The sequence below is a fragment of the Carassius gibelio genome, chromosome A8 (genome assembly GCF_023724105.1).
Source record: "Carassius gibelio isolate Cgi1373 ecotype wild population from Czech Republic chromosome A8, carGib1.2-hapl.c, whole genome shotgun sequence".
Taxonomy (NCBI): Eukaryota; Metazoa; Chordata; class Actinopteri; order Cypriniformes; family Cyprinidae; genus Carassius; species Carassius gibelio.
The window spans coordinates 4,554,390-4,579,644 of NC_068378.1; the positions used below are offsets into that span (position 1 = coordinate 4,554,390).

The 25,255-nt window shown below is 38.1% G+C and overlaps 3 protein-coding genes across 5 annotated transcripts; all 3 read left to right on the top strand.

Annotated features, from left to right (window-relative positions):
- Positions 1 to 5,648: 5,648 nt before the first annotated feature.
- Positions 5,649 to 6,672, top strand: LOC128018212 (C-type natriuretic peptide 3-like). 2 transcript variants are annotated; one of them, XM_052603585.1, is made up of 2 exons: positions 5,649 to 5,861; positions 5,930 to 6,672. In XM_052603585.1, exons 1-2 carry the CDS (start codon positions 5,778 to 5,780, stop codon positions 6,224 to 6,226), a joined length of 381 nt encoding a protein of 126 aa, XP_052459545.1. In that variant the 5' UTR covers positions 5,649 to 5,777; the 3' UTR covers positions 6,227 to 6,672. The 2 variants fall into 2 exon arrangements, with proteins under 2 accessions (XP_052459545.1, XP_052459546.1); XM_052603586.1 differs by having other exon boundaries at positions 5,653 to 5,861; positions 5,933 to 6,670.
- A 6,133-nt stretch (positions 6,673 to 12,805) lies between these two features.
- LOC128018211 (brain natriuretic peptide-like) lies at positions 12,806 to 13,864 on the top strand. 2 transcript variants are annotated; one of them, XM_052603584.1, is made up of 4 exons: positions 12,806 to 12,957; positions 13,052 to 13,301; positions 13,478 to 13,498; positions 13,537 to 13,864. In XM_052603584.1, exons 1-3 carry the CDS (start codon positions 12,841 to 12,843, stop codon positions 13,492 to 13,494), a joined length of 384 nt encoding a protein of 127 aa, XP_052459544.1. In that variant the 5' UTR covers positions 12,806 to 12,840; the 3' UTR covers positions 13,495 to 13,498; positions 13,537 to 13,864. The 2 variants fall into 2 exon arrangements, with proteins under 2 accessions (XP_052459544.1, XP_052459543.1); XM_052603583.1 differs by having other exon boundaries at positions 13,478 to 13,864.
- A 1,546-nt stretch (positions 13,865 to 15,410) lies between these two features.
- LOC128018209 (natriuretic peptides A-like) lies at positions 15,411 to 17,771 on the top strand. Its single transcript, XM_052603582.1, has 2 exons — positions 15,411 to 15,573; positions 16,147 to 17,771. The coding sequence occupies exons 1-2, from the start codon at positions 15,460 to 15,462 to the stop codon at positions 16,456 to 16,458; spliced, it is 426 nt and encodes a 141-aa protein (XP_052459542.1). The 5' UTR covers positions 15,411 to 15,459; the 3' UTR covers positions 16,459 to 17,771.
- The last annotated feature ends 7,484 nt before the right edge of the window (positions 17,772 to 25,255 follow it).

A 25,255-nucleotide genomic window follows, 5' to 3' on the forward strand; every position in this document is an offset into this window, starting at 1 on the left:
AGGAGCGCGTCAGATACTTAGCCTAATCATCACAGGTGGACCACAATCAAGTAATCAATCCCACAGTATAAATATCGCTGACTTACCTCTATCCATTGACGGTTTATCAGCATCCCTCCTCCACCCCATCTCCTCACTTCAAGTTCACTTTACAATATACGGGGAAGGGGGGGTACTCTAGCTTCGGGCAATTCCCGAGCTCGGAGCCCTTCCCCGGACAGCACGCCAAATACGCATACCATACCTCAGCTAATTATATGTAAGCGTGAACTAGTGAAGATCAATTTCATCAGCGTCATGGTGAGTCCTCCGGGTGAGGTGGGGGGTACTGTCATGGTGCAGGGTGCCGTCTCAGCTTCCCCTGTGGTCTGTGTTGTCCTGTCTGTTCAGTAGCTCGTGGTCTGGGCAATCAGCGCTGATCATGACGGGGTTGTGCATATCACAAGCTGATTTTCCCCACCTGTCGCTCATTCCCCCACTCCCTTTATATGTCTCTGCTTTTCTGTCTGTGGTCGTGAGTAGATTGTTTTGTCTTTGTCCATGTTTTGCATTGTTTCTCAGTATCAGTCTCACCTTCTGTTCTTGTGTCAAAGGATCCGTAATTCGGAGATCCGGCAGCGCGAGTGGTCCGCAGTGTGCCGGCCAGCTCAGAGATCTCTGTGTGCGCCAGAGCTTTTCGTTATTGTTTATGTTATTTTGTGTTTTGTGGCGAGAATAAAGATTCTCCTTTTTCTAAATCTGCATCTGAGTCCTCTCTCCAGTACGCACCCCTGACAATGATGTTATGATAGTTTGTGGTAAGGATAAAGCCCAAGTTTTTTTGTGGGCCACAAAGTGAATTCAGAAGGAACAGCACCAGATCCAGAAAAGGTAAAGGCTATTGTAAAGATGACTACACCCCAAAAAACAGTAGATATGTGAAGTCTCCTGGCCATGGCCACATATATGAGCAAGATAATTCCTCATTTCACTGATGATACAAAACCACTGCGTGATCTACTAGCAAAGCAGAATGACTGGATATGGGGCAGTGTGCAGCAAGCAGCTTTTGAAAAGATCAAATATGACTTGGCATCAGTCTAGGTCAGTGGTTCCCAACCTTTATCAACTCGCAGCCAACAGAACAAAACACATTTGTTTGAGCGGCCCACTGCAAAAAAAAAATTAACTGACACTGCTATTGTTGGTTAATAACTTAGTACTCAGAAGCTAGATTGTTAACTGTCTTTATTGAATGAACTGTCAATGAACAGAAAATAACTCGGGCTGGCACCGCTCAGCACCTAGGCAGAGCTCGGCAGCGGGTAGACAGTCAGCGGAGCAAGCAGTCAGGAGGGAACATGCAGAGCATGGTTGAGACGAGCAGTCAAAACCGTCAGAGAACTGGAGCACTGGACAAAGCAAGACTAGAGTCAGACTTGAGTGATATGCACAAACTGAGAGCAGATATAGAGTGAAAAAACTGGCGAGAAACCAATGAGCAGCTGCGTTGCATGCAGCTGCTGTGTTGAAGGGAAAAACAAAGACACGATTTATTCTTAAACCAATCAGCGAGCTCGAATAGTGGAAGCATAGTTACAGTTTAATATTTTTTTTGTTCTTTAATTATATATATGAAATGATGTTATTATGTTATGACATATATTAACAATATTATTATTTATTTTAATAGTAATTGGAGGCCCAGCTGCAATGCCATCGTGACCCACTAGGTTGAAAAGCACTGGTCTAGGTATTAGCACAGTACGAGCCTGATTCAAAAACAAAAATGTCCAGAAAGAATGCCAAACAGTGGCTTTTATTTCACAATCCCTGTCTGAGGCAGAACAGAGATACAGTATGCTCAAGTTGAAAAGGAGGCTTTGGTAGTAACATGGGCTTGTGAAAGACTCAGCTCATACAAGATCGGCCTTCATTTAACTATAGAGAAAGAAAACAAACCATTGTTGGCACTTTTGGGAACAAAAGTATTGGATGACTTGCACCCAAGGATTCAAAGATTCCATCTAAGTCTTCTGAGATATACATACAACATAGTGCATGTTCCAGGCAAGTCAGTAGTTGCTACAGATGCACTGTCAAGAGCCCCTATAGTCAGAGAACTGTCAAGTGAAGAAAAGGAAATGGAAAAAGAAGCACAAGTGTTTGTGGATGCAGTACATCACTGCTTGCCAGTGTCTCAAGCAAAGCTACAACCAATAGCAGATGAGCAGCAACATGACAGGATCTGTAGGGAGCTGATGGAGCGATGCAAAGTAGGTTGGCCAAGACAGGAGGAGCTAGAAAAAGACATTAAACTTTACTGAGTCCATCAAATTGAGCTGCACATTGCAAACGGCTTTTTAATGAAGGGCCAAGGAGTGGTCATCCCAGAGAAAATGCAGACATAAATTTGAACCTGACTGCATGAGGGACATATGGGAATATCCAAGTTTAGAGCTTGCGCACAGCAGTCAGTGTGATGGTTGGGCATATGCAGTCAAATTGCAAAAATGGTTGTGCAATGTGAGACATGTTTGATACATCAACCCCGGCACACCGAACCTATGATACCATCCCCGCCACTCAGACTGCCCTGGAAAAAACTTGGAGCTGATCTTTTCTTCCAGAAATGTAGGACCTGCCCGGGGATGAGATGGAGTTCTATGCTTCTATCATTGCTTTGACACAATGTATTTTGTTTAAAGCACTATATAAATAAAGGTGACTTGACCTGACTCTGGCACCACCTTGTGCAAGCATCGATCTACCTCCACCTTCCACGCCAAGAACTCCATCCCGTCTCCGCTGCCACCTGTCATCTCCTCAGCTCACCCTCTGCATGCCATCACCTATGTGTGTTTGCTTCAGGTCTTCCAGTCACCAGTGCCACTTAGGCGTGAGGATCTCCTATCTTCGCCTCCAACCATTGGATCCCTGACTCCACCCTGGCCCAATGACACATTGACACTGCCTTGGCTCCTAGCTCCCTCATCTTCACCATAGCTGGTTACCCCACCAGTCTTTCCGGCTCCACGGTGGGACATTGGCATCACCCAGACTCCTTGTCTCTTCAGCTTCAACTGGATCTTCACCGCCAGCTCTGTTGCAGGAGCTCGTCCTCCTGACTCCTCCTCCCAGGACACCACCATGACTCCTCCCTTCTGCGACTCCACGTTGGACCTCATTCTTGGCTGGGCTCTGGACCTCCACCTTCTGGTTCCTCTTACTCCCGCCTACTTCTTCCATCGTTGTCTCCCTGGTCCTGTTTGCTCCATCCTTCATCCCTTTGCCAACTCTTGTCCCCTGTCCTTGGTTGCTATTCCTTCGCCCACTCATCATCATACCATCATACAACCCATGTTTGTGACAGTTAGGAATTTGAAAAATAGGTAATGCTCCCAGCAAAAACACTCAGTACCACAATAAAAATAATAATAATAATTTAATTCCTATTTAACTTGTATTGAACCCAAATAATTCCTTTAAATTAGTAAACTGCTTTTGTGAACAGTGATTACATTTATATTTATTCATAGACGCTTTTATCCAAAGCGACTTACAAATGAGGACAATGGAAGCAATCAAAATCAACAAAATAGCAATGATATACAAGTGCTATAACAAGTCTTAGTTAGGTTAACACAGTACATGTAGCATGAGCTTTTAAATAATATAGTAAATAAAAAGAAAACAGAGAGAATAGAAAACGAATAGAGCAAGCTAGTGTTAAAGGTCTGATCTCAAACATGCATGTGAGCAAACCCTGCAAAAATAAATAAATAAATAAAATCCATATGAGTCTCATGGCAAGATCAAGGGAGGGTGAGGGAGAAACTTTAAGATAAATGTATCTCAACCTTCTAACATGGCTGCTGGCTACTCAGGTTTGGGTTGAATATCAAGAGAGGCCTGGCTCGAACCAACAAAGCCCTGAGGCTGGTTTCCACCCAGCATGAGGAGGACAGGTGGCCAGGGCTTGACTGATGATCTCTCGCTAGCTTTCCACTGGAGCACAGTATGAAGGCAAACAGGGACTGATTAGCATTTTAGCAGCCATCGGCATCTAACACAGCTATTAGGAAAAGAGGTCAGAGGCCATCTAGAAGATATCTTTCCCTCTGGGGACCAAAATTGTAAACACTGTTTGTGATGTTGAAATGGCTTATGTTGAAATTAAATGCTTTCAAACATATCTGAATACTTAATTATCATAGTTTGCTGATCATTTTCTTTGTAACACATTTGTTATACATTATGTACATGGTCTCTTTAGCAAATAAATGACATTTGGAACAGACTGCGGTGCAGCCTGTCATTAAAATCTTAATTAGCCCCATTGGCTTCTCATCAGGGAAAGAGCAGTGCTCAGTGAACTGTGCTTGAAGTTAAGAGCTGCCCGAATGAAATATGAGAGTGTATAATAAACGCAGCCAAACAGACAATGTGAAAGTAATGAGGGACAGTGATGGGTTAAAGCTGAAGTGTGTAATTTCACCAAAGGAAATGTACAAAGAATGCTTGTTTTCAAACAGGTTTCCCAAACATTTCTGCTCTCTCCCATTGGTCACATACTCACTTGCCAATGGCTGAGACAAAAAGTCACGGTCTTTACACTTTTTGAGAAAATTAGAGAGTATTTTTTCATTAATTGAAAAATTATATACTCTAGCTAGTATTGACAAATTGCTTTCCATTGTAGTACGTGTGTGTTGTACGTTTTGTGATTGGATTTTCCAATGTGTTTCAAATATCCAAAAACATTTAGCCACAAAGCCTGTCATAAATATGAGAAAATTAGCTGAAGACTTGGATTCAGTGGCTCTTTCTATCGTTTGAAGCTTTCTGAAAAGTCATTTCTTTTGTTTCGATGGGTCATCTTTATGTGCAAAGAAACGTTCGCATCATTGGATGATCCCACTGCTGTGCATTCACATCGCCTTGAGAACAAGCGAGGCATCTCTTTTGAGAAGACTTTCCCAGACTGAGAGTTAACCACACACCGTCTGCATGAAAACCAGGGAACTGAACTGACAGACAATGGCTGTCCGAAACTGAAGGCGACATTTGTTTACCTCCTAGGGAAACTCAGGCAGGCTTCCAAGGCATCATCACCTCTAATGATCTAGAACAAATTCAACTACAATGATTATTTCTCTGAAGACATGAAAAAAACATTGGGGGGAAATATAAATCACAGGACTGTGGGATATCATGCTGCCCTCAAAACCTTCATATATTGTCTGCGAAAGCAGTGTTTTTCGGCATTTATTAAACAGTCTCTTCTTTGTCTGTTGTCATAGTAAACTCAAACTGAGGTTCTAGCTAGCCAGAGGGATGTTTTGTTTCATGCATCATTTTAAAAAACATAAATAGGCTACTGCAATTGAAAATATCAAAGACTGAACACTTGGCAGCTTCTGCGCAGGTAAAATGTGCTCTTACTTGTGCCTAAATTTGCCTTTAACTAAATGCGCAATATATTGGATTAAAAAAAAAATACATAAAAAAACACTGGGATTGGATGAGTGTAAGTGCGCTTATGATTCCCTCTAATGCTTTGACGACTGAAAGGAGCCTCCTGCACGTCACCATTGTAATGTTCGATAAACGAGGTGGGATCCTAATGAAAATGGAAAGCCCTCCCCGTATGGTTTTCTGGATTTTCCTGGGTGACCGTGACGAAATCGGCGAAATAAAAGCGCGCACCTGGACACGGTGCTTGGGTTCGAGCGAAGAGTGAACGGAGCCGCGCACAGCCACCGCTAAAGAGTGCTGACCTCCAAAATAACTGAACAATGATCGCCAACATCTCTATATTCTGCGTGTCTTCACTTCTACTTTTAAACTTGGTCGGTGCCAAACCACTTACCAGTTTACAGGTCAGTCTTTCTGTCTTGGCACACTCTTAATTTATTAGACTCTGGCTAATCATATACTTTTTTTATAGCAGAGTCTTCAGCAGTTGTTAGATGAAGAAGTGAACACGCCGTTTGTGGAGTCGGAGATGGAGCAGAAAGATGCGAGAGCGGAGAAGAGCGCACTGAACGAGCGCGCGGAGCAGCTGTGGGAATCAGACGCGCGCAACTCAGCGCTGGCTGGGAAAGACAGCGCGTTCGAGCGTCTCCTAGGAGACTTACTGTCCACATCCAAGCGCTCGTGGAGCCGATTCAAGAAAGGCGGGCTGAGGAGCTGCTTTGGGGTCAGACTCGAAAGAATCGGGTCTTTTAGCGGACTCGGGTGTTAAGCAGAGGTATGTTAGGAGATGTTAGGTCATCTTGACTAGATAGCCTATGTAACACTGTTCACACGCGTATTATAAATTAAATAAGTCATGTCTCATTACTTCATGTCATGTCACTTCTTGCAGGTTGGGACTTTGAAATAATTGACACACGTGGGCATGGCACATCTTAGATAAAGAAGTATTGACTGAAAGTTTACCGTAGATTTGTATTCAGGTGATACTGTATGTGTTGGTCATTATTTATTTAAGATTTAGACATGTAAATAGTTTGTATTTTAAGATTCCATGACTGCTGCTTTGTATTGTTGCATCTATTTATTTATGTATTTATTTATTATGTCCTCCCTAAATACAATACAATCGTGTTGCAGAGAATGTATATTGCTGCAAAATAAACATTTTGCATAACGTGTGTCAGTATGGTCTAGAACTGAAGTGAGTATATCTGACGATGAATAGGAGGTCAATTAGCCGAATGCGTTAATATAATGCATTGACTTCAACATAATGCATGTGTTAATGTCTTGGTAGTTTCGTTCAAAATAAACATAAAGAAATACAAAAAGTAACAATTTAAAACTAATTTTAAAACACAGTTTTGCTCCTTGCATTTGGCTACAGGGGCATATCAGGAGTCATAAATGTATTTGTGTGTGTGTGTGTGTGTGTGTGTGTGTGTGTGTGTGTGTGTGTGTGTGTGTGTGTGTGTGTGTGTGTGTGCTTTTTTAATTCTACAATGAATCAGACTTTCAAAAGTGCCAAATTGGACTATTTAAACCTTAGTGAAATTAATGTACTCTTTTTTTCATGAGTAAAATTGCTTAAATTATAAACTTTTTTTGTATGTTTTATCTATAGTCCAATTTATTGTGATCACATGGATCCTTTATTGACACAAACAATATTACTTTTTATACTGAAAAAGTAAAGTAAATCATACATTGATTTCTTTCACTATGAAATGGTGTTATATAACCCAGCCTATTCTTTGTTTGTCAGTAGGGTTAGGGTTAACCCTAACCGCTAGATCACTCTCAGCTCATCACATACAGTATGGACTCTTGGTCAGGGACCCTTGGCATCACTTTTTATGCCCTGGGTGTCCCTTTTAATTTCTCAACATGTGTGGAACCCCATTGCTCTCGGTTGTTTGCTCTATGTGCCAGATGCAGTCGCATTTAATTATTTAAACAGGTTTGTAAACGTAGATAGTATTGAGAAGTATCTGACGAGTTGGGAATGAGAACGTGTTGGATTCAGAGAGTACAGAACAAGCTGGAACAAAGGGAAACAGACGATTTAAGCACAGAAATGTTGGGAGATCATAAGACAATGAAGGGAATGATCATAAATCAATTCAAGAAGTTTGATTTATATGAAAACAATAGTTAAATACGCTTTAACAGTTGCATAGAATAAACATATTTCAAACTAGGATTGGAAATTCACTAAAAATGTATAACATTGTATATTAATACATAATAAACTTTCTCATTCAGATCTTTCGAGTTGAACCTCATTAGAGCAACAGCTGATCAAAATGTGCACTTCATGTGTCCATTACATCATAAAATTATAATAACAATAATAAAAATAAATAAATATATATATATATATATATATATATATATATATATATATATATATTTTTTTTTTTTTTTTTTTTTTTTTACAAATGTCAACCTGATCTCATGAGAAAATCTATTTGATCTATTTACCTATATATCAGGGCTGGGCAAGTTAAAGCTTTAGCATTAAAGGGTTAGTTCAGCCAAAAATACAAATTATGTCATTAATAACTCACCCTTCATGTCGTTCCAAACCCGTAAAGACCTCTGTTCATCTTCTGAACACAGTTTAAGATATTGAGAGCTCTCAGTCCCTCCATTGAAGCTGTGTGTACGGTATACTGTCCATGTCCAGAAAGGTAAGAAAAACATCATCAAAGTAGTCCATGTGACATCAGAGGGTCAGTTAGAATTTGTTGAAGAATGGAAAATACATTTTGGTCCAAAAATAACAAAAACTACGACTTTATTCAGCATTGTCTTCCGTGTCTGTTGTGAGAGAGAGTTCAAAACAAAGCAGTTCACGAAAGAATCCTTCGATGTAACAGGATCTTTTTGAACCAGTTCACCAAATCGAACTGAATCGTTTGAAACGGTTCACGTCTCCAATAAACATTAATCCACAAATGACTTAAGCTGTTCACTTTTTTAATGTGGCTGACACTCCCTCTGAGTTCAAACAAACCAATATCCCGGAGTAATTCATGTACTCAAACAGTACACTGACTGACTCGTTCACGAATTGCCGACAATTATTTTATAGCATCTTAACGCAGTTTTTCATTATTATGAAAGTCCGTTGCTCACTGGCTCTACACATACAGAACAAATATGGGTCACAGGAGGGGATGTTCCAGATCAAATTATTAAAGCCAAGCATCAACATTCACAAACCACTGTCTCTGTTATGGGATAAGAATGCAAAGAGCTCATAAACATGACTTTGTAAGTTGGAAATGGGAAGCTTCCGATAGCACATGAAGACAGCTGAGAAGCGCTTGCTCAGCACAGTGGAGTGCATTACACACGTCCCTCTCACAATATATTACTTTACAGATCTATCGCTTTTACCGCTCAGAAATATTCTGGAAATCATGCATCATGTATCAGAAGACGCGCTCCTGCTCAGTTAGCTCTCACACAATCCAGAGCTGAGCCGACCCTCTTTCCAGTTTGGGCCAGGGACTACTAAACAGAGTAGTCAAACAAACCAGGTTTTGGGGGTCAAACGTACACTGGCACGGTTAAAATTGCCACAATAGTGTGAGCAGACCCCAATTATTCTCCCGCATCCCGCACACATGAGTCAAGCGTTGTCCTGCACCGCACTCTGCTGCGATGGGTCCCAGGGTGGTCCAGGTCCAGTGGCATAGCGTCTGGACGTACAGGGTACACTCTAAAAAACGCTGGGTTGTTTTTTCAACCCAAATGCTGGGTAGGACTTTGGGTTGTTTTAACCCAAGTTTGGGTTGAAAATTGGTCTCGATTTTAACATGCACGTCACGTTCAGATCATACTTCTCCAGTGAGTGCGAGCAGCCGCCATTTTCTCAGCGTGGAAGAAGCGAGAAGCCAGTGAAAGACATTACGATAAGTAAAGATTCAAAATATAAAGTTATCGTTTATTGTTTACCCAGCTGTATGAAAGGCAGAAGGTTTATTAAAAGGCGGAAACAAAAGAGCTCAACATTATATAGAAAAATACGCTTAACGGCCTCATTTAACGTTACAGAACAGAAGAGGTACTTTTAATATAACGTCCGTGAGTGTCTTGTGTCATATTTACATACGATTTTACATTATCTGCACTAATATCTGCACATTATCAGGCATTAATAGACGGTTATGGTTACAGTTACACTCATGTTAATTTGTTATCTTATTTTTCACGGTTAAACTGAATGTACATTAGTCTCCTAAAGGAAACGGTATTGTGTAGTAAAGACTAGCATAATTATTCTGAGGCTGCTAAAGTGGTAACTGTTAAAAGTATGTTTTACATGTAATATTTCAGACTTGTTGAGCCCATGTCTTCGTCGTGTCTGCACCGGGAGTTAAAGACACAGAACTGTTTGTGTGAGGAGTCACAGACAACATAACTTAATTCTTTTGAGACTGATGTGAGTTATTATTATTTTTTTAATTAATATTTCTGTTATGTACTGCCCGTTTATTTCAAATATGTTCATATTTTATTGAAACTATTGATGTCGCTCTTTGCAGAACTCAAACTAACTGGAGTTAAGGACACACAAGTCTGCTTGTGTGAGGAGGAGGCGGTTTCCTCAGCTTCTTCAGAAGAGAGGGAAAGATAGTTTAAGGCAAGTAAACGTCATAATTTCATGTTATTAGTTATCAGTTGTTGTTTTGTTTTCGTTTTTTGCTAAGAGTAAAATATTTTTTTTTGTTTTTGTTTTTGTAGATGTCAAAAGTCAGAGACATAGTAGAGCATTATTCTTTTCAGATTTTATGTAAGTTATTTTTATAAAATAAATGTTTCTGTTGTCTCCTGCCGGTTTACTTCACATTTTGAGGCAACAACAGTGAGATTACATGCTCATTTCATCTGATTCGGAGTAATCATTCTCTCATTCGCTGTGGTAGACAGACACTAAACAACCACACAGTGTTGAAACTTTAAAACAGACTATTTACCTATACTTACGGATGTGAATACACCTCTGTCTGAAAATCGATAATTTTATTAAATGATTAAATGTTTTCTTTTTTTTTTTCCAAATGTTTGTTCTCTTTGATGGAGAGCAAGCGGTGACTGGGATGAATGCTGGTCAGAGAGGAGAACATCCTTTCCCCTAAACTGACGCAGCAGTGGTTTTAAAGGAGGACGCTGCTCTGGATGATGTAGAAGATGTCACATGCTGTGCTGATGGGGCTTCTTCATGACTATATCAGTGAAACTACTATATCATGAAAGTTGACAGTGATGCATGATCTGTATTCATGGACTATGAAACAAACTGTAAGTGCATCACTTGTAAAAACAATGTTAAATGCTTGTTCTGTGATGTTTAGGAGAAGAGTTTACACTCTACATGCTCCCATTCCTTCACACACTCGTCTGTTAAAGGTTATAATATCAGTGTTAATGTTGTGGTTATTTGTGTACTATCATGCTAGAATAGCTGGTAAAGAACCAAACTAATTGTACATTTATTAAGTGTTTTCGTATATTTTTATACAATATATTAAATTTAACAAAGTCCAGTTTGATCTTAAAAGTTATATTCAACAACTGTTAAATGCTTTATTTATGAACTCTGTAGCTGTTAATGCCATACTTTTCTGCATTTCCTCTTAAATGCATGTCACTTTTTGACTTTTCTCTTGTTTTTAATAAATATTTACCTTATGATAGTTATTATTTTTGTGTAAAAGTGATATTTAAAATGAACAATATATGTAGGTTTAATTCGTAGCTCAACTTGGGTTCATTTTAACATAGCAATGCAGTGTTTCCCACATCCTTACACTCAATTGGTGGCGGCACTCCGTAAGTTCATTTTCTTCCAGCAGGAGGCGCTTTAAGAGCAGGAGAGGTATGTTTCTCCGGTAACGGCTGCAAAGCGGTGCTGAGTTCACAAATGCTGCCTTATCAAGCATTACATGCAAAAAGAAATCGAAAATTTTCTAAAGGTTTCAGTAGAAAAAACACCTGCTCTCGTTTTTGAAGCCCTGCAATGTAGTAATTTTAAACCATAAAAAAGCAACCCAGCACGTTGGGTTTGTCCCTTTTTGACCCAGCGCTGGATTGCCAAAATAACCCAAATTGGTTTTTTTTCAGCCCAGCAGTTTTTAGAGTGCAGGTGCATATGTGCCTGGGCAGTTTGGGGGCCCGCCAAGCCCAGGAGTCCAACTGGAGCCTGTGTCTTTATTCTTCCCCCTTACACAGCTGCTGTTGCAGCCATCACAATCTTTAAGTTTTTTTTTATTTATTTTTTTTTTTTTTTTGTAGGAACAACTGAGTGACCAGATGCAGGAAGCGTGATGAGCATGTTTGATCAATTTAGACTTCTTTTCAAATTAACACAACTTGCCTACACTCTATACTTTTCAACATATCAATTTAAGAATTTAACCAGATAAATGTGTGCTATAAGGCTCATCTAGTCGTTTGTGCCAAAAGTGCGAGCCATAGCACGCTTAGGCGTCAGTGCGATTTCTCTCTCTCTCTCTCTCTCTCTCTCTCTCTCTCTCTCTCTCTCTCTCTCTCTCTCTCTATCTATCTATCTATCTATTTCTATCTGTCTATTTCTTAATAACAGTGGTTACTAAAAAATGTCATTTTTGCTCTTACATCATTCGGAACTGCAAAGGGTCTTCTTATATTTGTGTGCACTCACAATATCAACAAAACTTTTGTAATAAAAAAAAAATAATAATAAAAAATGGAAAGCAAACAGGGTGCGCATTTTGCGTCTCTGACATGTACAATGTACAAATATTGTTGCATACGGGCCCAGGGCTGTCTTGCTACGCCACTGTGCAGGTCACTAAACGGTTTGTATCAATTTGTATAAAAATGCATGAAACTCGATCCGTAAACCTGGAGCGCGAGCAGATGACAAAACTTTGAGTGAATTCATATGAATAATCTTGAGACTGTGTTGATTAATGTTCACAGTTATTACATATTAATGAGTTATAATAGGCTATATCAGCCTATAAACTGCTCACTCTAGCATTATTAGATAAAGCGTAGGCTATATAATCATGTAGTATACAGTAACTTGCCTTAAAGTCAGTGTTTGACACTCAGTGTGATTGATTTCAGAGAAGTAGGCCTAGAGTAAAATGAAATCTTGAAGGTGTTCCCGTCAGTGCATGGCCCATTTGGACTCGTCTGTGAGCTTTAAATGACTCGTTCCCGACAGCAGCCTTTATCAGACTGAGGTGTCGGAATGCAACGGCCATTCTTCACATTACTGGCATGTCAAACTTTAAAGTATAAAAGAGCTCGAGGCTCCACTGAGAGAGTATACAGACAACGACACGGAAGACAGAAGAGCAGCTAAATACTCCAGGAAACATGAAGTCGATAGTCATTCCTTTAGTCGGCCTTCTCTTGCTTTTCAGCGTGCAGCTCATCGGCGCGTTCCCGCTGCAAAACACATCCCTAACCAGCGAGGACATGGATGTCTTAAAGGTAAGATGAAAAACCAGGAATGAGAGAGGAAAACTTGCTTAATACTGCTCGCTCAATAGGGCAAACTAATGAGCCGCATATATGGCCCTGTCAGCTTCTTCTACAGCGACTGGAAGAGTCCATTCCTGCTGCTTCTCAAGAGCAAACACTGACGAAACTGGAGGCTAAACCTGAGGAAACCCACGCTCAGTCTCCACCCCAGACTGACACGAGGGACTCTCTGTCTGCTCGGGACCTGACGATGGTCCGGCAGGACTCCAAGAGACACTCCGGGTGTTTCGGGCGCAAACTGGACAGAATCGGGTCCATGTCATCTCTGGGGTGTAACACCGCCGGGCGTTCAGGTAACCACTTCATTTATGTATCGTACAGCAACAGTTAAAATGGACATCGCGTACTGCAAAAGCAAATTTAAAAACTGTTAGTGGAAAACTCTCTATCAATGTGTATATTATTATAATGATACATGTCTATGGTTCACTAACGTACAACCAATTTCTCTGTTTTTCTCTTTTTCCAGGTTCTAAGAAGTGGTGACGTCTTAATGATTAGGAACTTCTACACTCTAAAACATTTTTTTTTTTTTTTTTTATCGCTGGCATTACTTTAAGTTATTTCTACTTGATCTGACTTTACAATGACTTTTGTTGGCGTAACCTAATGTATTCAGGTTGATTTAGACATATTAAGTTATATTTTTGACATCAACAAAAAACAAGATGTCACTTTCGAAGCACATTTTTAGGATACCTGACAAAATATTTTTTTTTTACAGTGTTTTCCAAAAATTGTTCTTAACCATGCATATTTATTTATATATTTATTCAATTGTTTAACTAGTCAAGTTATGTATCTATATGCATATTTAATGTAAATGTCTTTCAGATCAGTTGTAATAAATGTTTACACACGCCTTGGTTTCAGAAATCTTTATTTCTGTATGAACACATGCAGCACGAGTTTTCACTGAATACATAATCAACTGTTTTAAATCATAAGGAAATGAGGTTTCATTGACCTTTTGGGTCGTGTTCTTTATAAATATAGTTTAAGACGAAGGGTAAAGTTCTTGCACTATCTGTCTGACAACAACAACAACATGTTTGCACTGATCAAACAGTCGTAAATATTCCCCAGACCCTCCTCAGGATGTCATTTATCAGTCGAACCTGTTTCAGCACCATGGAGAGCAACAGTACTTCACATTACTCAAGGTCACTATCCTGAGTTACATACAACATTTCACGAACATTCAGAATAGTTTAGGCCTATGTCGTCACAACGTCTGGTGGTGAACTTTAGAACAAAATGCCTGGCAGTCAAAGATGTTCATGAATAGGAGAAAACAGAGCTAGTGAACTAAAAGGTTGTCATATGTTTGGCACATGTTTTATGTATAGCAAATTATTATATTTTTTTGTTTTTCTAAACAGTTTAATATTGTCCTTGTCTGTTATTATTATTATTGTTATTATTATTATTATTATTATTATTATTATTATATTACTTTCTTGTTATTTTAGCATTACTGAGAATATTGTAAAGACTATTTTAAGAATAATAATAAGAAGCATTTTGTCTCTATTTGTCATTTTTATGCCAAATATTTTTACATACATAACTATAACTTAAATATATATATATATATATATATATATATATATAATTAAACAATAAATACATTTCACATATGGAAGATGGCCTGTTTTACTTTAGAAAGTATTATATATATATATATATATATATATATATATATATATATATATATATATATATATAATATCAGATATCAGAATCAGAATCAGAAAGATCTTTATTGCGAAGCATTCAAGGAATTTGTTTTAGTGACATAAGCTTCCAGTTCACAAAGACAACAACACACAGACATATATATATATATATAGGCCAATAAATAACTGTATAAACAATATATACATAGTCAAGACTTCTAAGAATATCTATCTATCTATCAAAGAAAAAGTAATAATAATAATAAAAGTCCTGAGAAATATTCACTTGAGTAAAACATTTAACAAAATTAATTCTCCCCTGTCAGCTATTATATATATATATATTAGTTAGCATAAACATGCACAAGGTAAATCAACTATATATAGGTCAACATCACTGACCTATATATAGACCACCGTCTGTTTTAACCCCTTATGGTATAATTGTCTCTAGTTTGTATCAGTAATGAAGTGATGCCGGACCCATGTGAGCCACTCGTGCAGCGGATGCATTCCCATGATGCCTGAGGTCACTGTTTGTGTCCGAGTTACAGACCCTCCGGCACACATCAGGAGTTCTCCAGCGAGCCGCCGCACCAAACAGACTCTTAAAAGGAAATCTGCTCCAGGAGCGTTATCACAGACGAGGTGTCGGAATGCACTTCAGACAGTTTACTGAGGATGAGCTCCTGACAGTCAACTGTCCCTTTATAAGAGCCGAGCAGACAGACGGCCAGCTCAAAGAGGAAGAGCCCACAGCCCACAGCCGGAGATGATCAGAGGACTTATTCTCACAGGACTACTGCTCCTGCTCTGGAGCCAGATGGATGTACAAGCTCACATGTTGAGCAGACACAGTCCCGTCAGCAACATGGCCAAGCTGAAGGTATTTCTGCTTTGAATAAGAGAACTTGCAGTGAAATTAAGAGAATTAGGATTTGTTTACTCAGTAGCCGATGATCGTTAACGATTGTCAAAAGCTATTTCTACCAACTTCACCAATTTAACCCAGTTGCTGTGATAATTTAATGTATATAGCTTGGTTCAGAGATGCTAATAGGATAGTTCATCCAAAAAATGGAAATTTTAAGTTGTTCCAAACCTGTATTAGTTTCTGTCTTCTACTGAACACACAATTAGATATTTTTCTGGTCTACAAAATATATGTTTTACATTCAACAGAAGAACCACCGATTCGGAACAACTTGATGGTCAATAAATGATGACAGAATTTCCATTTTGGGGTGAACTGTCCCTTTAAATAATAGTTTTGGACTTGAAAATGTATTTTAGATGTATTTTAGACGATACCATCTAAATGTTACCAGTGTTTAGTTTCATGAGATTGAGATTTAATGTAATGCAAACAGGAAAAAACACCAATATCATTTTGAGCATGCAAATAATAAGAGAAAATATTTGAACCGAATGGCTAAATCGACTCTGTTGTGGTATCCAGGGCTTGCTGCAGCAGCTTGAGGAGGCGGTGGCCGCAGAAGAGGCTCCTGAGAGAGCCGTCGATTATGAGGACAGCCTCCCGGCGCTGGAGCAGAGCCCGGCTTCTGCGTCCTGGGACAGAGACAGAGACCGAGAGGAGGAAGCAGCTCCGGCGGAGGACACCAGCCCCCCGGATGGATTTGAGACGCAGAGGAATCGCCTCATAGATCTCCTCATGTCAACCCGGAGCAAAAGCCTGTCTGGCTGTTTCGGGGGACGGCTGGATCGTATAGGGTCCTCCAGCACCCTTGGGTGCAACTCTAAAAAAGGTTAGCTACAATGAGAGAATAAAGTAAAGTTAAGATTACAAAATATATTTATGATACATAAATTATTTTACATCTGGGCAGTTGTCCATAAACTTTTTAGCTTAAAATGTACGTGTATTTAAGAGAAGGAAAAAACTCAGTAAATCTAAGTCAAAAGCTAAGGTCCTGTAACTTTTACCATTTTCCTCCCAATTTTAAATTACCTTCATCTTCAATAAGTAATTTTACATGGTTCTGTGGTGTGACAAATGAACATAAAATTAAAATTATCTCATGTTAACTGTGAGAAAAAAGAAAAGAAAAAAAAGATACTATTAATTTTCTGTCTGGTTTATTGTACAGTACAATAAGGTCGCATTACTTAACATTAGTTAATACATGAACTAACCCTAACTAACAATAAGCTACGCATTTATTACAGTATTCATTTATCTTTGTTAAATTTATTTAATACAAAAACAACTGTTCGTTGTTAGTTAATGTTAGCTCAGGACCATTAAATTATATGAACAAATACATCTTTTGATGTAAATTATTAGTAAAACAAAATGAGCATTAAGATTAATATCATCTTAACTAATGTAGTCAACTAAATGAAACCTTATTGTAAAGTGTTGCCCATAAAACTGAACTCAATGCAATGCGTAATTTGAAATATATGGGGGAAACATAAAACATGTGAAAAATAAACAGAACAATTGCTTCATTGTGTCATATAACAGTATATTGGCCTTTTGTAGTATAAATATCAGTGTACTATAAACATTAACTCATAATTGCATGTATTATGGAAAATACATTTGTGGAGTAGAAAACAGGTTGATGAAAAATAACTTTACAAAATGCATGCTAAACTGAAACTGTGTGGACATTTCTGTTAAAACCTTGAAACATGGAAATGAATGTAACGTGGAAATGAAACCAGCAATACTTTGTTACAAAATTCTTCCTTATTTTGCAATGCCTGTTTTGCTTTATATTATCTGATGGTTCATATTTGTTTGATATATTTATTATGTACAAGTAGTTGAGTGCTAATAAGGATGTGATATGTGGCGGTACTCACGATAATTATGTGCATTAATAATGTTTTACTTATTCTGCAGTCATTTATGAGGTTTATGAGATTGCAGTTCTCCTGTCTGGTGTGTAGTTCTGCTTTTAATGAAGAATAAGCGGCATCGAAGTTATTCTGATATTCCTCTTGTCACATTTGAAGATGTACTTAAAAATAAAATGTTGTTTCAAGAACAGTATGAACAGATTTTAAAGGTTTTTTTAGTTGTAGAAAGTGATAATAAAATGATAACAAAATCCAGTTTTTTAAATTATTGTGAGTTTTTCCTAGGGCTATCACATGCAGAAACACCAAAGCTGCTCGTTTACCACCCACACCTCTCTCCTACTGGCCATTATCAGACTCATTACAGCACACATCAGCACTGCACTATAATGAGTCCAACAGATGCAGGTGCTTAGCTTATCAACACCTGTGCTAACCTTAAAAACTCCAGCCATGCCAGCCTTAATCCTCTTACACAAGCTCAGCAGGCTCGCTCCTGATTGCATGAATAATGCCTCCAGTCAGACCGCTGCTCTCAAACCTCAGACCTCTGCTCCGTGTCACATACGAACAGACTGGTCTGGTGTGAATCCAGTGGGATTGCAGTGACAGGAGAATGAGCGGGAACTACATCTCTTCCAATCCTCAAATGCCAGAGCTGGACGTGAGGACTGCTGTTAGTCTGAGGTAGTGCTTTAAGTGGCCCAAAAGAGGTGCCGGTACTCTATTATTATTCTTTTTTTTTATATACCTCCCCTCATCCCCTGAGGTAACAACAACTATACTGAAGGGGTTTTATATACTGTACAGCAGTCAACAGATAACCTTATAAAAAATAGTAAATCCTTCTATTAGTTTGTGGATTTGCTTGAACTAGAAAGAGCTACTGAACATAAATAAAATGTGCAAAAGTGTATAGATTTTTTTTTTTACAAAATGTAGCCTACATAAAATTAATTATAAAACGTAACATAACCATAGAAAAATAGCAAAATAATAGAAAAATAGTGGCAAAAGCAACGCATATGCTTTTCACTTGTAAAACTCAAGGGTGTATGGGTAATGTAGTCTCTGCTCTTGGTGGGACGAATTAGGAACCTTTCATTGTGAAGGGCGCTCTGAAAAGCGACAGCGGAGGTAAAAGATTGAAACCTCTATTAAAACAGATGTCCAAATGAGCGTACAGGTATGCTAAAAGCACGTTCTGGTTGCACAGAGAGATGGCGGTACGCTCAAGAGCTATATTTGGAAGTTACCATACTGAGTACCGGTGCATACCGGCCACTTAAAGCACTGGAGGATTCATTCACACTGAGAGATAAAGTGGCAGATATGATGCATGACCACAAGCAAAACGTCCTCCAGGCGGTAGACAGGCGTTCTCAGACTTTCTTACACTCATCTCTGTCAGGACGGGGTTTTTCACCTTTTACGGAATGGGACAGAAGGAACAGAGTATGTAGATATAGAGTGAATATCACTAAACTCTAGTTAAAGGTACAGGTTGTAGGATCTGCCACTAGAGGGCGCACTACAAAAACAATAACAATCGCGTGGTTTGATGACGCTAAGAAGGAGTGTGGAATGATGGGATTTGTTGTCTTCTACCCAACCGCTGACGGCCATCAATCAGACGGAAAGATAAATCATGGATTTAACACGAGTTCAACGATTTGCGCGAGTAGATTACATACAAAGTCAATGCAAATACGCGATCAGACGATGGATCAGACGTGTCCTTGCGCGAGTCTAGAGCGGGTTTGACGTGTATGCCCCATAATACTAATCTTGTTGATCGTTATAATAGCATACGTTTTCTGTAAAGATACGAATCAAAACAACTCACCTGTCGAGTAAAACACAAGCGAGATCGGCATCTCTTTCCAGTTGAAGTTTGTCGCGAAGCTACTTTCGCATTTGTCCACGACACTGTTGTCATGTGGTTCCTACATCAGTAAAGGCGGTAACAAAGAGTAACTGACGTCATTGACAGGCGACTGCACTGCACCATGTCACTGTTTAGATGGGAATTGTTTTTTTTTTTAAAAACCATTAGAGATATTGTTAGTAATCAGATGGACAAAATATATAACTGTAGCCTAGTGGTTTTTGGATTTTTTACTTCAAATATTTGACAAATATAGTACCTTTAATACAGACACTTTTGGTTCTGTTGACTTAAAAAAAAAAAAAGATCTCCACACACCAGAATTCTGTTTGAAAGTCATGATATTATTATATTATAATATATTATTTACATTACATTTACATTTAATCATTTAGCAGACGCTTTTATCCAAAGCGACTTACAAATGAGAACAATAGAAGCAGTCAGGTCAACAAGAGAACAACAACAGTATACAAGTGCCATGACAAGTCTCAGTTAGTCTAGTATAGAACGCATAGCCAGATATATATATATATATATATATATATATATATATATATATATATATATATATATATATATATATATATATATATATATATTTTTTTTTTTTTTTTTTTTATTAAATGAAAAAGACAAGAAAAGGAAAAGTACTGGTGTTAGTAGGTTAAGTGCAGGCAAAAAAGATGAGTCTTTAAATGTTTCTTGAAAATGAGTAAAGACTCCACCAGCTGGACACAGTCCAGGAAAAGGTCCGTGAGAGTGATTTTGAATTTCTTTGGGATGGCACCACAAGGCGTTGTTCACTTGCAGAGCGCAAATTTCTGGAGGGCACATAAGATTTAACCGGTGAGTTTAGGTAAGCTGGTGCCGTGCCAGTGGTCGACTTGTAGGCAAGCATCAGTACCTTGAATTTGATGCGAGCAGCTACTGGTAGCCAGTGTAACCTGATGAGGAGAGGAGTAACATGAGCTTTTATTGTCTCATTGAAGACAACCCTCGTTGCTGCATTCTGGATCATTTGCAGAGGCTTGACAGTACATGCAGGAAGGCCCGCCAGGAGAGCATTACAATATTCCAGTCTGGAGAGAACAAGAGCTTGGACAAGAAGTTGGGTTGCTTGCTCTGACAGGAAGGGTCTAATCTTCCTAATGTTGTATAAGGCAAACCTGCAGGACCGGGTCGTTGTAGCAATGTGGTCAGTGAAGCTTAACTGATGATCCATCACAACTCCTAGGTTTCTGGCTGTCCTCGAAAGAGTTATGGTTGACGAGCCCAGCTGTATAGAGAAGTTGTGATGAATCAATGGGTTAGCTGGAATCACTAGTAGTTCAGTCTTTGTAAGGTTAAGCTGAAGGTGATGGTCATTCATCCAGCTAGAAATGTCACTCAGACAGGCTGAAATGCGAGCAGCTACCGTCGGGTCATCTGGCTGGAATGAGAAGTAGAGTTGGGTGTCATCAGCGTAGCAGTGATAAGAAAAGCCATGCTTCTGAATGACAGATCCTAAAGATGTCATGTAGATGGAAAAGAGAAGTGGTCCAAGTACTGAGCCTTGAGGAACCCCAGTAGCAAGGTGGTGTGACTTTGAAACATCACCCCTCCAAGACACACTGAAGGATCTGTCAGAGAGGTAGGACTTAACCCACAGGAGTGCAGTTCCAGAGATTCCCATCTTTCTGAGGGTGGACAGGAGAATCTGGTGATTAACAGTGTCAAAAGCAGCAGACAGGTCCAGTAAGATGAGTACCGAGGATTTTGAAGCTGCTCTTGCTAGTCACAGGGCTTCAGTAACCGAGAGCAGAGCAGTCTCAGTTGAGTAGCCACTTTTGAAGCCAGATTGGTTGCTGTCCAAGAGGTTGTTCTGTCCAAGGAACATAGAAAGCTGGTTGAACACAGCCCGCTCAAGTGTCTTTGCAATGAATGGAAGAAGGGATACCGGTCTGTAGTTTTCAAGAAGCGCTGGATTTAGAGATGGTTTCTTGAGCAGTGGGCTTACCCGAGCCTGCTTGAATGCTGAGGGAAATGTTCCAGATTGAAGAGAAGAGTTGATAATGTGAGTAAGTGAAGGTATGACTGAAGAAGAGATCGCTTGAAGGAGGTGAGTGGGGATAGGATCAAGTGGACAAGTAGTAGGATGATTGGACAGGAGAATTTTGGAGATGTCCATCTCTGAGAGTGGGGAGAAGGAGGATAAAGAGTGTGCATCGGGTCATTGTGAAGTTGTCCTCAGTCTGCGGTGTGGAGAATTGGTCACTGATCGATCTTGTCAAATATAATATAATATAATATAATATAATATAATATAATATAATATAATATAATATAATATAATATAATATAATATTAAATTATATTATATTATATTATATTATGTGCTGTCAAAAGATTAATCGCGATTAATCGCATCCAAAATAAAAGATTTTGTTTACATAATATATGTGTGTGTACTGTGTATATTTATGATTTATATATAAATATTATAAATATTAATATATAATGATATTAAATATTAATATATATATAAATATATATATATAAATATATATATATATATATATATATATATATATATATATATATATATATATATATATATATATATATATATATATATATTAATATATAATATTAATATATAATGTAATATATAAATATTACATATCTAAATTATATATTTATAAATGTATACATGTAAATATTTTCAAAATATATATTGCATGTGTCTGTTTTTATATATATATACAAAATAAAGATACACAGTACACACACATATATTATGTAAACAAAAACTTTTGTTTTAAACGTGATTAATCACTTAACAGCACCAATTATCTCATATGATATATGACAAAAATTAATAGCTAGAATTTTAATGTATCCCATATTTTTCTATTAGCTACATGTATTGCTTGTATAACAATTACATTATTATACAAGTTCAATCTTTTCATATAATTTGACACAACTGCAGCTTAATTGAAAACGGCACACAGAAGAATGATTCTGCATTCAAGAGGTATTTACTCAAGCGATGATTTTTCTCTCTCTTCTTCACAAATCACATTTTATTTTTAATTTCAAGTTCTTCGAAGACATTAGTGTCCCCTTTAGTGAAGAAAGACACTACCTTTTGAAAATGTTTGTGGCCGTACTGTTTATGAGATGGAAATTGTCACAACTGAAAATGTAAAATGCACATATTTTTACTAACATTATATTGCAAGGATATAATTTATGTTTAAATAATATTATACACTATATAAAAATAATTATATTTTTTATGTATTTATTTCATATAATAAAGGATATTCTTAAGCTCATCATGGTTTAAACATAAACATTTTACTAGTTTAAGACTGAAGGTTTTACACTGGTAAAATAAAATGTATACAATAAAATGTTTACAGTAGCAACAATTTTTTATTTTATTTTATTTATTTATTGAATATGCATTTTGAATATAGAACCTAGAGAAAGAAGCTGCTCAAATATAAGATGAAATCTGGAAATCCGCACCTATGAACTAGTAATGCATCACAGAAGAGTCTTGTCAAGAAAGGCCTGTGTCAGTCAGTCAATCTGACGGGAGCCCTGTCATGTAAAGCTGTAGACTGGTCCATCAATGTGTTGTCTTTCTCATTCACTATCATGTGCATCCTTAGTACAAAACCACAGATGAACTGGAATGAAGGGGGGAAAAAAGACAGCATCCTTATTTGCCATTGAAGAATGCCACGATTAGCTCTTAACATTTCATGAGCCTTGTTTTCTCAGTGGACATCAGATCTGTGCTGAAACAGTCCATGTCCGACACATCAGCCTACATTAGGAGGTCTGCATGCATGTGTCAGAGCAAGTTTAACTCCACGCACTCGTCCGTGAAGAGCTTAATGAATCAGACTCGAGCTCTGCTGTGAATAAGACTGACTGAGCAGCAGGTGCAGCGCTCTTTATTCATCACACACCACTCATTCCTACTGTACATGGCCAAGCAGATAAATATATATAACACTTTAGTTTACGGAGCAATTCTCACTATTAACTAGCATGCATATTCCCAGCTTGCTGATTGTTTACTAGTACTTATAAAGCACATATTAATGCCTTTATTCTGCATGACCATATTGTATAATTCTACACCACACCTAAACTAAACAACTACATTAATAACTAGTGGGACACATTTCAATGAATGTATATATATATATATATGGATTTCTCAATGGCCATCACCTGTGCTCTTAGTTTCTATTGGCCTGTATCGGGTCACTGTCTGCAATCCCATTGGTTGTTGTCAGATTGTGTTGATGCTTATTGTGATTTATCACCAACAGTCTGGGAGTTGCCAGCTTCTATTGAAAGCGAATGCTATCCTGTTTCTTCAAACCGCTGAGTGTCAATCCCTCACTGAGAAGCGACTAATTTGAGCTCTTTTTCCCATCCTGTTCACTTTGCTGCCATTTGATGGATACATTACAGTTCATAAAGTTGAACTGTCTGAGTTGGAGGATGTTTTTGAAATTTATTACTTTAAAATTGCACGATCATATAAGATGTGAAGTCCTTCACCAAACATTTATTTTATGATAATGAACAGCATCTGGTCATTTTTACACAGCATTTGCATATCGCTTTATGAAGCTCTTATAAGAGATGAATCGTGTTTAGTCTGCAAACTCAACAGTATGTTACAAAACATACATTAAAGAGACACCAAATAAAACTCTGATAGTTCACAATAAAACACGAAAATAATAATAATTAAGACAATATTCACAGCATATACTGTATAACAAAATATCTTTCATCTCAAAAAAGAAATTACAGTAAACAAACATATTTAAGGGAAGTGTAGTATACAAACATGCTTATTTCTTCTAATAATATTTAGTCTGCTTTTGCAAATCAAACCACAGTCATGTTGTGATATACTAATATCATGACTGTATGCTACAAAAACAAGCATATGTATTACACAAATCCCTGTAAGTCAGTGACTTTATGGTGGTTTGACAGGTTCATTATTACACACACACACACACACACACCCTGAGAGCTTTCTTCCCTGACAAAACCAAGTCAAGAATGTCAGAGCATTCAACTAAAAATATCATTAATGCCACAATTACAATTAAAACATCCTCCACTTGGAATAAATGCTGAGACACTCAGAAGACAAGAGAGGCTAGATGACATGCTACAGTGAGGTTGATAAAGCACAGGCAGTGAGTGTGGTCAGTTTGGACGGGTCAGGCGCTGACCCCTCGCTGTCCTCGCAGACACTAGGAATGGCTCACACACACACACGCGATTATGTGAAAAAGTGTGCAAGTATGAAAAGTATATGATTATGCTTTTGTGTGCGTGTGAGTGAATAAGTGAGTGTGTGTGTGTGTGTGTGTGTGTGTGTGTGTGTGTGTGTGTGTGTGTGTGTGTGTGAGTGTGTGTGTAAGTGTGTGTAAGTGTGTGTGTGTGTGTGTGTGAGCGAGAGAGAGTGTGTGTGTGAGTGAATAAGTGAGTGAGTGTGTGTGTGTGTGTGTGTGAGTGTGTGTGTAAGTGTGTGTGTGTGTGTGTGTGTGTGCGTGTGTGCGTGTGTGTGTGTGTGTTTGAACAGAGGTGTGATGTGCGTACTTTTTCTGCTCATTAAAATGTTTACATTACATTAATATTGCTGCTGCATTCTGGATTAATTGTGAAGGTTTGATAGTAGTAATATAATAATAAACAGTGGTTGAATTGTGTATAAGAAAAATAAAATAATATATATATATATAAATTTTTTTTTTTTTGGTGGGGACCTGTAGCTAACTTTACACAATGATTACAAAATGTGTCTAATTTTCAAACA

Coding starts and splice junctions, on each gene's coding strand:
- LOC128018212 (XM_052603585.1), top strand. CDS start 5,778: ATGATCGCCAACATCTCTATATTCTGCGTGTCTTCACTTCTACTTTTA. Junction 5,862..5,929: donor AACCACTTACCAGTTTACAG/GTCAGTCTTTCT, acceptor CTTTTTTTATAG/CAGAGTCTTCAGCAGTTGTT.
- LOC128018211 (XM_052603583.1), top strand. CDS start 12,841: ATGAAGTCGATAGTCATTCCTTTAGTCGGCCTTCTCTTGCTTTTCAGC. Junction 12,958..13,051: donor AGGACATGGATGTCTTAAAG/GTAAGATGAAAA, acceptor TGGCCCTGTCAG/CTTCTTCTACAGCGACTGGA.
- LOC128018209 (XM_052603582.1), top strand. CDS start 15,460: ATGATCAGAGGACTTATTCTCACAGGACTACTGCTCCTGCTCTGGAGC. Junction 15,574..16,146: donor GCAACATGGCCAAGCTGAAG/GTATTTCTGCTT, acceptor TGTGGTATCCAG/GGCTTGCTGCAGCAGCTTGA.